Source organism: Pipistrellus hanaki (assembly GCF_964339955.1).
Source record: "Pipistrellus hanaki genome assembly, chromosome: 1".
NCBI lineage: Eukaryota > Metazoa > Chordata > Mammalia > Chiroptera > Vespertilionidae > Pipistrellus > Pipistrellus hanaki.
Window position 1 is genome coordinate 63,186,909 of NC_140503.1, and position 16,384 is coordinate 63,203,292.

Sequence of the window (16,384 nt, forward strand, 5' to 3'; positions counted from 1 at the left end):
ATTCTAAAAAATATGAATTTAGTAACAGAAGATAAGTGATTGCCTGTGGTAGGGATGAGCTAGAGGGAGGGATTCCAGAGGGACAAGAAGAATTGCTTCAGTTTGATGGATATGTTCATTATCTTGATGGTGGTGATGATTTACCAAATTATACAATATGAATATATGCAATTTATTAATGTCAATTATAACTTAATAAGCTATTAAAAGAAAATAGATTGTTGTTTTACAATGGTGTATTTAAATCAGGATCCAAACAAGGTCCATAATTGAATTTGGTTGCCCTATGTAAAATAAAACATTAAGTCAGCAGGCTTAGAATATACAAACTGTTCATTTCAAACAAAAGACTGGCCCTTAATCAATTCCTGGGAGATAAACTCTAACCCCTTGGAGCATCTGGCCTGATTATAGTGTCATTGCATAAGTGGAGTCCACAGTTTGTCAGGATACCCCAAGATTTCCTTGTTTTCCAAGTCTACTCTAAACCATTAGTTCAGTTCTCCAAGTAAGAGTCTCTACCTTGCTGAAACCGGTTTGGTTCAGTGGATGGAGCATCGGCCTGCAGACTGAAAGGTCCCAAATTCGATTCCAGTCAAGGGCATGTACGTTGGTTGCAGTACATCCCCAGTGAGGGGCATGCAGGAGGCAGCCAATCAATGTTTCTCTCTCATTGGTGTTTCTGGCTCTCTATCTCTCTCCCTTCCTATCTGTAAAAAACCAATAAAATATATAAACAAAAAAAAAAACAAAAAAAGAGTCTCTACCTCTCCATGACCTCCCTACTCTCCCAAAATATATCTCTTGGTCTTGCTCTTTACCCTCAACTTCCTGAGAGAAAACTCCCACATTGTTTGGCTACTGGATGCTAAATTTCAAAAACCACAATCCTTTTCTCCTTCATTTGTAAAGGATATTTTTATTGGATGTAGAATTCTAGGTCAGCAGGTCTTTTTCCTTTTATTTATTTTATTAAATGTTTTTAATTGATTTCTAGAAAGGAAGGGCGAGGGAGAGAGAAACATCGATGTGAGAAGGGAACATTGATTGGCTGCCTTCTGCATGCCCAAATCCCTGGCCTGTGCCCTGCCTGGGAATTGAACCAGCAACCTTTCAGTGCACAGGACCTACTGAGCCATATGGGCCAGGGCATAGGTAAGAGGGAACAGGCCGGGCTGAGGGACCATCAGTGCTTGAAAAATGTTGTGCCACTTCTGGCCTACAGGGTTTCAGTGAGAAATCTGCAGTCATTCACATTGTGGTGTGGCATTTCTCTTTGGCTGATATCAAGATTTAAAAAAAAAATTTTTTTTTTTTTTTTTTTTTTTGTCTTAGAGTCCAGAACTCTATGGTGTGTCTAGGTGTGGATTTCTTTAGGTCTATCCAATTAGGATTCACTCAGCTTCTTGAAAAGGCTTATGATTTTTACAAATATGAGAGTTTTTTTAGCCATCACTTTTATGAATACTAGTTCTGTCCTGCCCTCTTTCTCCTCTCCTTCTAGGAGGTAAAGGTACTTGTTCTTACAGTTTTCTATGGCCTGGTAGCCAGATGTAGGAGTGGTAATACAGCTCTTCATGCTCAAGAAAGTATGAAATAAAAACTACTTAGTGACTTTTGCATCACTTTATGAATATTTGGATGAATTCAAACATTTAAATACCCAAAATGAATTTTTCCCTTTAAATTCTGAAATAAGTTAAGCATATGCTTTTATTCCAAAGCTATGCTATTACTTCCAAGTCAAACTATGAGTCACATTATTTTATAGTCATATCTCATCTTTTATCAAAGAAGATACTATCTTGACCACTTAATTCACAAGAATTGGTCCCAGATAACTTTTGGCTCTCTCAAAAATAATCAAATTTGTTTTTAAAGGACATGTTTGTTATGATCAGGGATACAGAAAAGGATGTGCTAGTTTCTGAAGTTAACTGTAAAAAAGAAATACTAAAAATGTGTTGCAAAATCATGATATTCTTCAACAGCTAAACAGCTTCCTAAGGTGACTCCTTTAAAGGCGAATACTCATGTATATTCTAGTTTTGGCATATTTACTATTAAAAAAACTAGTCAGGTTGCTTTATGGTCACTATGTGTATATGTGCATGTATATGTGTCTCTGTGTGTGAGACTATTGAGGCTATATGGTTACCTCCCTGATATTTTGATGAATTTAATAGCAATCTATAGGTGTGAGGACTATTACAAATTGGGACACTGGATTAGGAGATATATTCATAGATTCATATCATTAGGAAACCATTTCACAGTCCACACATTGAGATAATTTGGAATATGGGACGGTCTATATTAGTGACTTTTGAAGAGATAATTGCTTTGATGGTAATTTAACATACCAAAAACTTAAAATCCTAAAGTGAACATATTTAGCCCAATAATGTAAAGACTAAATTCTGGACTTCTAACTCTTAAAGCAAAATTTTCCAAAAGTCATTCTGTCCTTTGCTAATTGCAAATAAAATGATTCTTTAAAAAATTTTTTTTTAAATACAAGGCTTGTTTGGCAGTATTTTATTTAAATCTAAAAAGAGAATTGTTTAAAATGCTGAAAGTTGATACTTTAACCCCCTTTGATATTTGTTTTAAGCATCAATACATAGGAATCATTGTATCACCGTTGATTGATTTCCTACAATGTGCCAGAACTTTTAGAGGTTTTCATTAATTAGGTATTTTATTGTCTTTAAATCAGCCTTACAAAATAGGCATTTTAATCTCTATTTGGTAGAATAAATTGAGCTTAGACAGGTCATATAACTGCCCAGGGGAACAAATGGAAATAGTAGAGCAGGCATTCAAACCCAGGTCCAACTGACACCAGTACCCCTTGCCCCACTATACTAGATTTTTTCTTGAGGGAATTGATAGATTTGCCTATGTAAAGAGACAATCTGGGTTTCCAGGAAAAAAAGAAATGAGTTATAACCTATATTAAACTTAAGTACTCTCCATAAACTTACCAGTGACCAGTATGTTTTTGGACATGACAAAACCCGAATAGCTTAATTCAAAGATTCCCCGGAGGCTCTATTATCACCTATCATTTTTATCTTACAAGGATCTAGGATATCCTTATTACCATTACCAATATACAGAGAGTTTTTTTTGAAGTCCTGACTCAGCTTCTATTCCTCAGAAATAAAGTCTGCACTTTCTTTCTGAGCTATATCTGCCAGGATAGGCTGTGTTATGCTGTGATAATAAGCAGCTCCAAAAATCTTGGTTGTTAGGTCCATTTCTTGCTCATACACAATTTGTTGTAAGTAGCTCAGTTGATTAGAGCATTGTCTCACTATGCCAAGGTTGCAAGTTCAATCTCTGGCCAAGGCACATACAAAAAACAACCAATGAAAGCATATATAAGTAGAACAGCAAAACAATGTTGGTTTGTTTGTTTGTTTGTTTGTTTGTTTTTTTCTCTCCCTCCCTTCCTCTGTCTCTCTAAATCAATGCAATAAGAAAAATATTATTGTGGGTCAGGGTGGCTCTCTAGGGCATCTGCCTGTGCTGTCCCCCTCTTCACCTTGAATATGGTGGCTCAGAAACATAGGCTGTTTCAGTATTTCAGCTCTTGTAGTTCAACACAAGACCCCTCCCGTCATTGCAATGGTAGGGCAGCAGAGACTTGAGAATCACTGCCATAGCCCAGAAATAATTTGTTACTTTTACTCACATATCATTAGTCATTAATAGTTGCATGAAATCTGCCCACTTGCGAGAGCAGCTAAAAAAAAAAAAATCTTTTGTGTGCCCTTAAGGAGAATGAGATATTGTTGAACACTAGGAATGCCTACATAATAATTGGCACCATCTATGCCTTTTATATAGGCATAGAAAACGCCATTTGGAAATAGAATCACTTATTCCAGATGGGTAGTCAGGGGCCACAAGGACCCCTCTTTTATCAGCATACTGCTTGGGCTTAACAACTCAAAATATTACCATTTCTCCAACATTTTTCTTTTCTCCACCTTTAGTGAGAGGCCATGCAGGGGCATATGAGGGTGTGGTGTGGGGTTTAGGAGGGAGGAGGAGGAGACCTTCAGTGAGGAAAGGGAAGGAGGAAAGGGAAATAAAACCCAGAAGCTACTCCTTACTTTTCACCACTAGCTTGGTCTTTGCAATTATCCTAAGTCCTATTTCATCTCTTTTTCCCCCTATCTAACTCCCTTCCTGCTTTTCAATAAATGCCCAAGGAAGTGGACATTTGGGAATTCTTTTGAACAGCAATGGATCCTATTACATTCTGTAGGTATGTAAATACTTGTAATTAGCACCTATATACAAATTTTACCTATCACTACACCATTGGAGTATAAGAGAAAAAAAAATAGAGAAGGAAGTAGGCTCTTAAAAATTTCCTATTGTCCATTTGTTCTAATCAGATCTTCAACTGATTAGATGAGGCCTGCCCTTTGTTTATTATTAATTTTATTTTTCAATTACCGTTAATATTAAATATTTTTAGTTTTAGCATAATGGTTAGACAATCATATATTTTAAAAAGTGATTCCCCCTGCCGAGCTCCCTCCTCCCCCCATATTTCAAATACCTACCCACCTGGCACCAGACAGTTATTGCAATATTATTGACTATATTTCCTATGTTGTACTTTTCTAACTACCAATTTGTACTTCTCAATCCCGTCATCCTTTTCACTCAGCCAACCTCCCCTCCCCTCTGTCAACCATCAGTCTGTTCTCTGTTAGTCTGTTTCCATTTTTTAAAATATATATTTTTATTGATTTCAGAGAGGAAGGTAGAGGGAGAGAGAGAAATGTCAATGATGAGAGAGAATCATTGACTGGCTGACTCCTGCATGCCCCCTACTGGGGATTGAGCCCACAGCATGGGCATGTGCCCTAGACTGGAATCAAACCCAGGACTCTTCAGTCCACGGGCCAATGCTCTATTCACTGAGCCAAACTGGCTAGGGGTGTTTCAAGTTTATTTGTTTATTTAGTTCTTTAGATTCCACATATAAGTGAAACCATATGGTATTTGCCTTTGTCCTTATTCACGTAGCATGATAACTTCGAGGTCCATCAACAAATGGTAAGATTTTGTTCTTTTTTGGAATCAAGTAATATTCTACTGTATATATGTATCAGTTTTTTTTTTTTAAATCTATTTTTCTATTGATGGGTACTTTGGTTGCTTCCATATGTTGAGGCCCACCCATCTTAAGGGTTTTAAGAAGGTCAATCTTTTTTGCTTAGTCTACATACTCAAATGTTAATCTAATCCAGAAATACTCTCATAGACAAACCTAAAATAACGTTTGGTCAAATATTTGGGCAATCCATAGATCAGTCAAGTTGCCACATAAAATTAACCTTATAGTACCTATTTTCCCATGGTTATGAGAAGGAAACTTCCTAAGCAAATCCCAGTAGGTATATCAAGGAACAAGTGATTGTTGAAAGCTATGAGAATCTATTCTAGTCCACACTACTGCATTCCTGCCTTCTCAGGACAAGGGTATTAACAGTTGTTAAATGAGTAAACTACTGATTTGAGGAAAAGAGAAGTAACTCTTTAAAAGACTGAAGGAGGCAGACCACCAGTGAGAGAGGACTTCCCTGGGAGTCCTCAATCCTTGGAGCCTCTCATTCCCTCTTTTTGCCCTGTCTTGCTTGGGAACGTTATTACCATGTTTATTATTTCTACAGGGAAATGGTTCCTGAGTGCTAAACAACTAACTTTAAAACTGGGAACACAGGGTGTTTTTAAATTGGGAGAATGCCTTCTTATAATGTTTATTATGGGAAGGAAAATTACTGATAACATTATGAGATAGAGGTTACATATATTTTTTTACTCAATTTCCCATTATCTGCTTTAAGTGTAACTCCAGAAAGTTTGTATAAAAATTAGCAAGCACATAAACGTGTTTGCTGGTGGTCCTAATCATCTGCCTTCAGCCATGGCTGTGTATCAGGTTGCTGTCAGGTGTTACTATTGGCCAGCTCACCTACATGATACGGTAAGTGAAATGAACTGTCACTCATTTTTGTGGTTTTTGACCTCTTTAGGTTTAATTCCAAAAGAAATATACCTGAAATGGGACCTTTTGAAGGATTTCTTTTGACACATTTTCTTTAAATGACTGCAACATATATCATTCCACATGCTCTTTTAAAAAACAAAATTTTCCCTGTACTCCACAGGCCAAACTATGTTTAAGTCTGAGATCAAGTGAACAAACTCTCAAACAGAATACGTTCTAGTTTAGTTTGAGGAGATGCCCCATGAGGAACGGGAGGGCGGGGTCCAGAGTGTGGCCAGTGAGGGAGCGTCCCAGCGCCACCAGCATCTCCACCGATTTCCCCTGTCCGGCTTCACACCACGCTGCGAGGGGCTTGTGCACACTCCTGAGGACCCTCACCCCGGTTCCTCCCACACCGGGGACCCTCACCGCACCCCTCCCCGGGCCCGGAGCGGACGGCCCCACTGCGCAGTCCGCAGGGCCTGGGCAGAGACCGAGCAGCCTGAAGCCGGGGGCACGCTGGGTCAGGAGGCTCAGGGTCCTGTGAAGCTGCAGTGTGGTGCAGACGGGGCGCATAAACACAGTGGCTGCGGCCCGCAGCCCGCTCTGCCCGCCGGTGAGAGTGCAGGGCGAGGGGGTGGGGGGGAGCCTTTCCCCGGCCTAGCAGCACACGGCACCCCCCAGCCCAGCGAGGTCCCCCCAGGACTGTAGTCCTCTGGGCAGTAGCTTACTCTTCTCACGTGACCACTTTGCTTTTAAAAACGTATCCCAGCTAAAACCTCAGGATCGATCCGCACATTGCGGGCACATTCCCAGTAGGGGGTGTGCAGGAGGCAGCTGATAAATGTTTCTCTCTCATCGATGTTTCTAATTCTCTATTCCTTTCCCTTCCTCTCTGTAAAAATAAATAAATAAATAAATAAATAAATAAATAAATAAATAAATAAATAAAATTTAAAAAAAACACAAAATTTTTTATATTGATATTTTACAGAAAGGAAGGGAGAAGAATAGAGAGTTAGAAACATTGATGAGAGAGAAATAACAATCAGCTGCCTCCTGCACACCTACTGGGGAAGTGCCTGCAACCAAGGTACATGCTCTTGACCAATATCAAACCTGGGACCTTTCAGCCTGCAGGCCGATGCTCTATCCACTGAGCCAAACTGGTTAGGGCTCCACATGCTCTTTTTTACAATATGACTGATAATCCTCCCCTTGGGAAGTATGATCTATGTCCTCTCCCCTGAAATGTGTTTTTTTTTTTTTTTTTTTTTTTTTTTTTTTTTTTTTTTTTTACTGTTTCAACAGATACAATATAGTGGAAGTGAAGCCATAAGCATTCTGAGTTTGTCATAAAAGTCAGTGCAGCTTCTGCCTTGTCCTCTGTGAGTCTCTCTTGGAATGCTCCCTTTGGGATTTTAGCCACCAGGCAGTGAGGAAGATAAGCAGCTACCTAGAGAGGCCACACAGAGATGGGCATTCCAGCTGACAGTCCCAGCTAGAGCCCAACAACATGCCAGCAGCAATTTCCAGACATGTGAGTGAACAAGCTTCCAGATCCCAGGCCTTGGGCCCCCTTTGCACTGATGTCACGTGGTGCAAAGATAAGCTGTCCCATCCAGCCTTGTCCAAAATGCGTATTTGTGAGGTAAATAAAGGATTGCTGCTTTGTAGGCCCCTACATTTATGATGACCTGGCAAGTATGAATAACACCACTATAAGCACTTAGCATACAATTAAATCATGTCCAATCTCTTAGATAAGTGGTCGGCAAACTGCGGCTCGTGAGCCACATGAGGCTCTTTGGCCTCTTGAGTGTGGCTCTTCCACAAAATACCACGGCCTGGGCGAGTCTTTTTTGAAGAAGTAGCGTTAGAAGAAGTTTAAGTTTAAAAAATTTGTCTCTCAAAAGAAATTTCAATCATTGTACTGTAGATATTTGGTTCTGTTGACTAATGAGTTTGGCGACCATTGTCTTAGATCAACCTTAACATTTCTTGTAGCCAGAGAAAAAATATAGCGCACAGCCATAGAAATTCTGTCCTTGGCCCTGGATTTTCACAAAGCAATCCTTCTGCAAGTCTGAGAATCATGGTGATCTCTGCTGATCAAATTATTTTTTGATTCAACTAGACTATTGGTATATTTTCAGAATTGTTTTAAAAAATGAGAGTTTTCTTGCTTTATTAAATATTCTTTCCTACACCTTTATCCCAATCCTTCTTAGAGTTTTGAATGGGGGGAGGGTGGCAGGCAAAGGTGGGTAAAGGGTATTTTTACAACTGTTCTAGACAACTCACTCACACATTCTTCCTGAGCCCTTCCTAAAGAAATGTGCTGGATGGTGGTGAATTATCTTTATTCTTTTTGTTTTGCAATGGTTATTGTGTAAGGGGTTTCATTAGGGATTTAAAAATGTTTGGACTCCACGAACAAATTTTAACTTAGAAAATACAATTCATTAGTAATTTTCCCTCTTTCTCTTTCTTGACCTCCAAAATATTTAAATTAACTTCACATGGGGGGTCATGATACACAGGTATTGTGAGAAGTACAAGACGGATTTTTGTCCTTTCAAGAAGTAGCCATATTGTAGCACGATTAGCCTCGAGGGCACCCTTTCACTTATTAAAAAAGAAACCCATTGCGGGGACTTCCATAAAGTCAGAATAAGCAAACCTTGAGTCATCTTTTCCTGTCTCATTTCTCTTTTTCTTTTCTCCCCCTCCCCTCAACCCCCTTTCTGGGGATACTTCTTTTCCAACTTAGCTTCTCTTACGTTACCATTCTTTCTTGCTTAATTGGTTATCTCAGCTTCCTATCCTTTTTTCTTTTTAAATATGTTTTTATTGATTTTTTATAGAGAGGAAGGGAGAGGGATAGTTAGAAATATCGATGAGAAACAAACATGGATCAGCTGCTTCCTGTACCCCCTCCACTGGGGTTGTGCCCGCAACCAAGGTACATGCCCTTGGCCGGAATCGAACCTGGGACCCTTGTCCGCAGGCCGACACTCTATCCACTGAGCCAAACCGGTCAGGGCTTCCCATCCTTTTACATCAGCCCGCAGGAAGTTGCTCCCTCCCAGCTCTACATTCCTGGGACCCACCAGCCCTGAATTATATCCTGTGCCTTTTAGAAACGAGACTCAATAAAAAAGGACCAAGACGCCGTGTCTTGGATTCCTAAATTTCATCTTTCTCACATGCACCTGCTACCCCCAAGGCCTGATTGTGGAGCCGGAGTCTGAGCTCCCAGGCCGAGTGGCAGCGACGCGCACTGATAAGCCTCAGGCAGCCCCCGCGGAGGAGGAGCAGCTACTGCAATAATTTCGCAATAATAACGGGAGCGAAGCCTGGGAGAAGCCGCCAGCCTCGCCATAGTAGCGCTACGAGGATCCACGCGCCTCCCACGCTCCGGGCCGAGCCGTAGAAACTACGCTCAGGAGGGACAAGATGGCGCCATCCCCACAGCCACCGCCGCCTCCGCCGCCGGTGGGAGGGGGCGGGGCCGGGAGCGTCACGTGACCCCCCCTCCCCCGGGGCCGCACGCCCCCAGCAGCCCGGGCGCTCTCCGGAGCCCGCGGCCGCGCAGCCCGTGCCCTGCCCCTGCAGGGGCGTCCTCGCCGGTGCCCGCTGCTGGGGCCTCTCTCCCGGCAGCCGAGGGCCGGCGCGGGGTCCGGAGAGGGGGCGCTGTGCCGTGCGCAGGCCACAGGGCTGTGGGACGGGTTCCCCGCCGCCGGCGCCGGGGCGGGTGGGGGCGGAGGTGGAGGTCCGGGTAGATCGCGCGGGAGTCCCGGGGGGCCGCTTGGAGCCGAGGGCGAGGCCATTGGGGGAGACTCAGGGCGTCCTGCCCAGGCCATGGGCGCCGTCGGGAGCTTGGGGTTCCCCTCGAGGCTTCGACCCCTTGGCTTGGGCTTTGCGCAGGTTTCCCATCGCCATCCAGCCTCGAAGCCGGCAGGTCTGGAAAACGGCTTCAGCCCAGTGGTCTCTTCCCTCTAAGGAGGGGGCTGAGCCGGTCTGAGAAGACTGGAGAGGGAAGCCCCGACCCTCGGGGGCGTGGAAGGAGCAGGGGCGGCAGGGGCGGCGGGAGCGGGGAGTTCCCTCCCTTGAGCATCCCATGCCTCCTCCGTTAGGGCTTCCCTCTCCGCCGAGCGGGCTCTCACCGCGCCGCCCTCATGTGGGCGCTGACGGGACCCACGAGGGAGCGGGCATGGGGCGCCGCCTCGCCCTCCTCCCTCCCCGCCTCCTAGGCGATGCGGAGTGGTGAGGGGACCCGAGGCTGCCCCGGGCTCCGCAGGACTCCTCCCGGCCCCCGCGGGTCCCTCTGCGCGCGGGGCAGGAGAGCCTGACGCGGGGCTGCGGCGGGCGGGAAGCGGGCAGAGCCGGAGCCCGGCCTCGCCATGGGGCACAACGGCAGCTGGGTGCCCCGCAACGCCAGCGAGCCGGCGGGCGCCAACCGCAGCGCGCTCGGGGAGCTGGGCGAGGCGCAGCTGTACCGCCGCTTCACCACCGCCGTGCAGGTCGTCATCTTCTTCGGCTCGCTGCTCGGTAAGCCGCCCGCGGGGCAGCCCCGAGGGCACCGGCGCCCGCCTCGTCCCTGTGTGGCGAAGCGCAGGTAGCTGCAGGAGGTTTACGAATGTCGGGGGGACTCCGGGGAACTTCCGCAGGGACGGTCCACTCCGGCCCCCCTCTGGAAGCCGAGGAGTCCTCCTGCCAGATCCAGGCGGCGGTCAGCCTCCCCGGGATGGGCGCAGGGGTCGTGCCCATCATCCCATACTTTTTGTGCCCGGGCGAAGCGCTGGCCCGAGCGCTGGTTTACATATAGCGGGGGACAAGGCTTCTGTTTTGTTGCTGATGACGGATGTGTGTTCCTCTCTCATCTATTCCCTACATGTAAAGTTATTTTGAAAGAGCCTTATTTTGCGTGTCTTAGAGCTTGCTTCTTCGGAACATCGACCTGCTGGTAAAACAACCCATTGGAGTTAAACTTTGTTGCCTTCAGATGTTTTTGAACACCCAAACAAAACAAACCTGTCTGTTTCTCTACCTAGGTTTTGTTTGAAGTATAGAATAAAGACAGGATAAAAAAAAACACAGAATGTGACCACGTTCAACAGATTTAGTTTATACTTGTTGGGAGAAGGAAACGCCACTGAATTGAAATGAATGAAAAATGAGTTTGCCTCTTAGTGTGAGAGTTATCAGCGCTTCTGGTAGCGACTCTTTAAGTAATAAATGATACTATCAGTATTCATTTCTGTTGAAGCTTTTTGGACATGTTGTAAATATGTGGCTTCCCTTCAAATGCAAGTTCTCTGATGTGGCATTTGTAATGATGTAAAAACGATTGTGATTATGTGTGATTTTATGGCCTGGAGCAATCATAGATTACTTACTTGTAGACTGCTATGAATTTCCATGGAAACCAAAACAACTGACATAAAAAAGGCAATGGAAGAATTTTATGTGTTTGGAATTTCCCTTCATAATTTCTCTGGTTGTCATCATCCTGTCCCATTCTATCATAATATTTGTCTTCTACTTTTTTGTCATGAGGGCATTTTCAAGAGTAGACCTCAATGTGACTATACTACTGTATGTCTAGATCTGTGTGTGTGTGTGTGTGTGTGTGTGTGTGTGTCTGGGTGTTAAAATGTGTTTTATGAATGTCCTTATTTCATCTCCTTCCACATGGCACTTTGACATGCAAAAACTGCTTTTGTGGCTATCTCTAAACAGGAGATTTGATTTTCCCCTTGATCTTGGCTATGTCTAACTTGGCTAGGAGGACATGTTTTCCCCCCTCCACATTACTTGGGTCCTCCTAAGAGAATTCCATTTGTTCCTTTTTATTTTCAGAAAAAAAAAAAAAGAAAAGAATAAATATGTACAAATGTCTAGAAATCAAAGATCAGAGAACTTGTGTAAAAGTGAAAGACAGTTCTGTTTCCTTAAAAGCTTAGCTAAACATAGCCCTGTGTACTTGTTACTTACTGGTATTCTTGATTCATTATTCTCTGAGGATTTGATGCATACAAACATATCTATATAATTGAATCTTCCTGGTAAAGACAGTTGAAGCTCAGAGTTTAAGTTTCAAAGTCATGTGCAATCAGTTACAAGGCAAGTCAACTTGGCAAGTATAGTTTTATGAAGCTCAAAATATACAAAAAAAGCATGTATTAGGAATAAAAAGATTTATCATGGAAGAATCTATAAGGCTGAAAAATTAATGGAGGATGGAAGAGTATCTAGAATGGTATATGACTCTAATTTAATTTACTTGTTTTTCCCTGTTCTGTAGCATAGATGAATGAGTCCTTTTTTTTTTCTTTAAATAAGTTCAAATATACTAGAATTTTTCATTGAGATACCAGAGGTCCTCTATTGAAAATAATTCTGTGGGGGAAGGGAGAAATTTTTCCCCTCCTTTCCCTCATAGTACTTCTGGCGGGTCTAATCAAATTGACATAAGACAGATGAACAGGACTAAATACCCAAATTTATTATGTATATACATAGAACTGTCCTATAAGAATAAGGGAGCTGAGGACAGATCAGGCAATTGGGGCGATTGGCATCTTAAACTAAAGAGAAAGGGAGTAGTGATTTGGACTTCAAAGGAAGGTAGCTGAAGAGACCTCAAGAGTGTTGATTTCCAATGATGGTCCCTTCATGTAGGAAGACATTACCTGTGGACACTTTATGAAATGAAATTCACAGAGGGCCTTTATTTATTTACTAGAGGCCTGGTGCACAAAATTCATGCACAGGTAGTGTCCCTAACCCAGGCCAGTGATCAATGCCAATCACCTCCTCCTTCCCTTGCACCCTCAGCACCCCACTGCTGTTGCTGGTTGTCTGCCATGCTCCATGCTGCCCTCTTGTGGTCAGCACACGTCATAGCGAGCAATCAAACTCCTGGTCTTACAGTGGAACTCCCAAGGGGACAATTTGCATATTAGCCTTTTATTACATGGGATTTTTTTGTTAATCCTCACCTGAGGATATTTTTCCATTGATTTTTAGAGAGAGGGGAAGGAATGGGCACATGTGCCCTTTTGGGGCTGGGAATTGAGCCTGTAACTGAGGTACATGCCTATGACCGGAATCAAACCTGGGACACTTTAGTCCATGGTCCAATGCTCTACCCACTGAGCAAAACTGACTAGGACCACAGAGGGTTTTAATGAGCAAGGTCAAGGAAAGTTTTGCTAATGGTGGATGGATGCTTCCTGTGCAGTGTTAGGTACCCTTGATTTACCTGACAACATGGTTACTACCAATCAAGAATACTACTTCATCAAGGACAATAAGGGGGTGGGGCATGAGTGAGGAAGGGTGGGGGACTGAAATGGGGGTTGAAGACAAATATCTGATACTTTAATCAATAAAGAAATTAAAAAAAAATTACTTCAGCCCTAACCGGTTGACTTAGTTGATAGAGTGTTGGCCTGCATACTGAAAGGTCCCAGGTTCGATTCTGGTCCAGGGCATGTACCTTGGTTGTGGGCACATCCCCAGTAAGGGGTGTGCAAGAGGCAGCTGATCAGTGTTTCTCTCTCATCGATGTTTCTAACTCTCTATCCCTCTCCTTCCTCTCTGTAAAATATCAATAAAATATATTTTTAAAAAAGAATACTGCTTCAGCCTTACACTTATGCTGGGATTTATAGTTTATAACATACACCACATTATTCAATTATAATAATACACACACACACACACACACACACACACACACACACATATATATATGCCCAACAACTGGAATGGCAGGACGACTAGAACGACCAGACCAACCGGTTGCTATGACATGCACTGCGGTGGCCAACCAGCCCAGTCTAGGCACTGATCGGCGCCCCCTCCAACCTCCCGTGGGCCCTCCCGTGGGCCCTCCCACCGGCCCCCCCACTCTGATCACGGGTAGGACCAGCTGGCTAACTACCTGTGGCCTCCTCCCCCCGGCTGTCCCCACTCCCGATCGGCCCCTGCAGCCCCCCCCATAGGCCCCTATCTTGGGGGCCAGCTGGCCAACCCCCTAGGGCCCCTCTCACAGCTAGTCGGCCCCTGATAGGCCTCAATCACTAGACAGGCAGAGAGACCCTATCTGTACATGAATTCGTGCACAGGGCCTCTAGTCTATATATACTGAGTGGCCAGATTATCTGAATACATAATATATCCTATTTAATAAAAGGCTAATATGCAATTGTCCCCCAACTAGGAGTTCAACCAGCAGGCAGGTTGGCCAACTGCTCATGTCCCCTCCCCATGGCCAGGCTGGCTGGACCCAACCCATGCACGAATTCATATACCGGGCCTCTAATATACATATGTACACCGAGTGCCAGATTATTATGCATTCAGAGATCATAATAATTTTGCTACTCAGTGTATATAAAAGCCTAAGTGACTGTTACCCTGTTTCCCCGAAAATAAGACAGTGTCTTATATTATTTTTTGCTCCCAAAGATGCGCTAGGTCTTATTTTCAGGGGATGTCTTATTTTTCCATGAAGAAGAATACGGTACACATTTATTGTTAAATGAAAATAAAGGAAATTTATTACCTGTATATGGTACGGTAGTACGGTAGTTGTCAACACAAACCAGACAAACTGAATCCTACAGTATCAAGAATTTACTCATTTATTCAATGACAATCATGTCATCATCTTCTGGAACATCATCATAACAATCCAATTCCTGAATTTCCTGGTGAATTTCTTGTGACTCCATTTCTTTCAGAATCAGTGGACCAAATCTCTCATGTTTAGCCTAGGGGTGCCTTATTTTCGGGGGATGCCTTATATTTCACTCAGAAGGAAACCTGTAAGTAGGTCTTATTTTTGGAGGATGTCTTATTTTTGGGGAAACACGGTACAACCAAACAACTGGAATGACTGGTTGGCAGTCGCTATGATGTGCACTGGCCACCAGGGGGCAGATGCTCAATGCAGGAGCTGCCCAACCTCCTGTGATTCCTCCCCCTGGCTGGCCAACCTCCTGCAGTCTCTCCCCTGGCTGGCCAACCTCCTGTGGTCCCTTCTCCTGTTCTTTCCCCCCCTGGCAGGCCCCAGTTGGCCCGGCCCTGATTGGCTCGGTCCCAATCAGCCCTGATCATTGGCCAGGCCTAGGGATCCACTCCTGCATGAATTCAGGCACTGGGCCTCTAGTTATGAAATAATTTAGGGACATTTTCTGTTTTTATTTTATAGCACACCCTTTTCCCTCCAAACAGCACTGCTTTTCCCAAACAACAAGTGCACACTCACTGGTCAGCCTCCCTTCTAGTACTCATCAGAGTTCTTAGTATGTAAACAACTGAGCCTATTGTCAAAAGAAGGCAAAGCTACAAAAACATTTAGTAAGAAAAAACATTTTACTTGCTGAGATAGACTGCAAGGAGTTCAGGCTTTAGAAGGATTTGCTTGTCAAATATAAAACAAGCATTTAAAAGAAAGCCACTGCAAGATTACCAAGTTCACAGTTATTAGGTTTAATGTGGGGAAAAAGAAGCATTTAAATCACATTAGTATTATAACCTCAAAGATTGTGTCATATCTTCAGATATCAGCATTGCAAAAGTCAATAAAGTTAGAAAACAATAAAGTTCTTATTTGGAGTCAGTAACTTACAGAAAAGGCTCAAGATTTCATTTTTATTGTGAGGACCAGAACTAGATAGAGCAGTCCTGGGTCTTTTTAAGTAAATTCATAGATTTTTTTTCTTTCTTAGAGAATGGAAAGGGGGGGGGGGGAGAGAGAGAGAGAGAGAGAGAGAGAGAGAGAGAGAGAGAGAGAGAGAGAGAGAAATCTCATGCACGCCTTCTACTGGGGATCAGGCCTGCAACCCAGGCATGTGTCCTGACTGGGAATCAAACCATGATCTCCAGGTTCATAGGTTGACACTCAACCATTGAACCACATTAGCTGGGCCTGGGTCTTTTTAACGTGTCTTTATTTGGGGGGAAGAGAGGGGCTCAGAGATCAAGTGTTTGTTTTTCCTACTGTCTGTGGGACATAATGTGCATCTTTTTCCATAATGCAGAAGGAAAAGGTTTTACTTTTACATCAAGTCTTACTTCTACACCAAACTAGCCGGTCTATAAAGAAAGAAATTTATTATAGGGCATTAGATTGCTTTCAGAATTTATGGGAGAGCCTGGATGTCACAGAGCTAGGGACAGAGTCAAGAAATATGTGCAATCATGCCACTGGCTCTAGCAGAAATCATGAAGCTGCTGTCATGTCCCACCAGTGAAGTGAGGGCGTAGACTCCGGAACCCTAGGACACAGCTTTCCCAGAAGCAGCAACGGCATCTGTCATCTCCCTGCATTTATAAGAAAACTTGATGATT

At 43.6% G+C, this 16,384-nt stretch overlaps 1 protein-coding gene across 1 annotated transcript in view; it reads left to right on the forward strand.

The window, feature by feature from the left end:
- The first annotated feature begins 9,615 nt into the window (after positions 1-9,615).
- The window catches only part of GPR176 (G protein-coupled receptor 176), a 91,361-nt gene continuing 84,592 nt past the window's right edge, over positions 9,616-16,384 (forward strand). Inside the window, exon 1 of the mRNA XM_084890968.1 lies at positions 9,616-10,570. Within this exon, the coding sequence (XP_084747094.1) occupies positions 10,423-10,570 (148 nt within the window). The 5' untranslated portion in view covers positions 9,616-10,422. The remainder of the gene's footprint in view (positions 10,571-16,384) is intronic.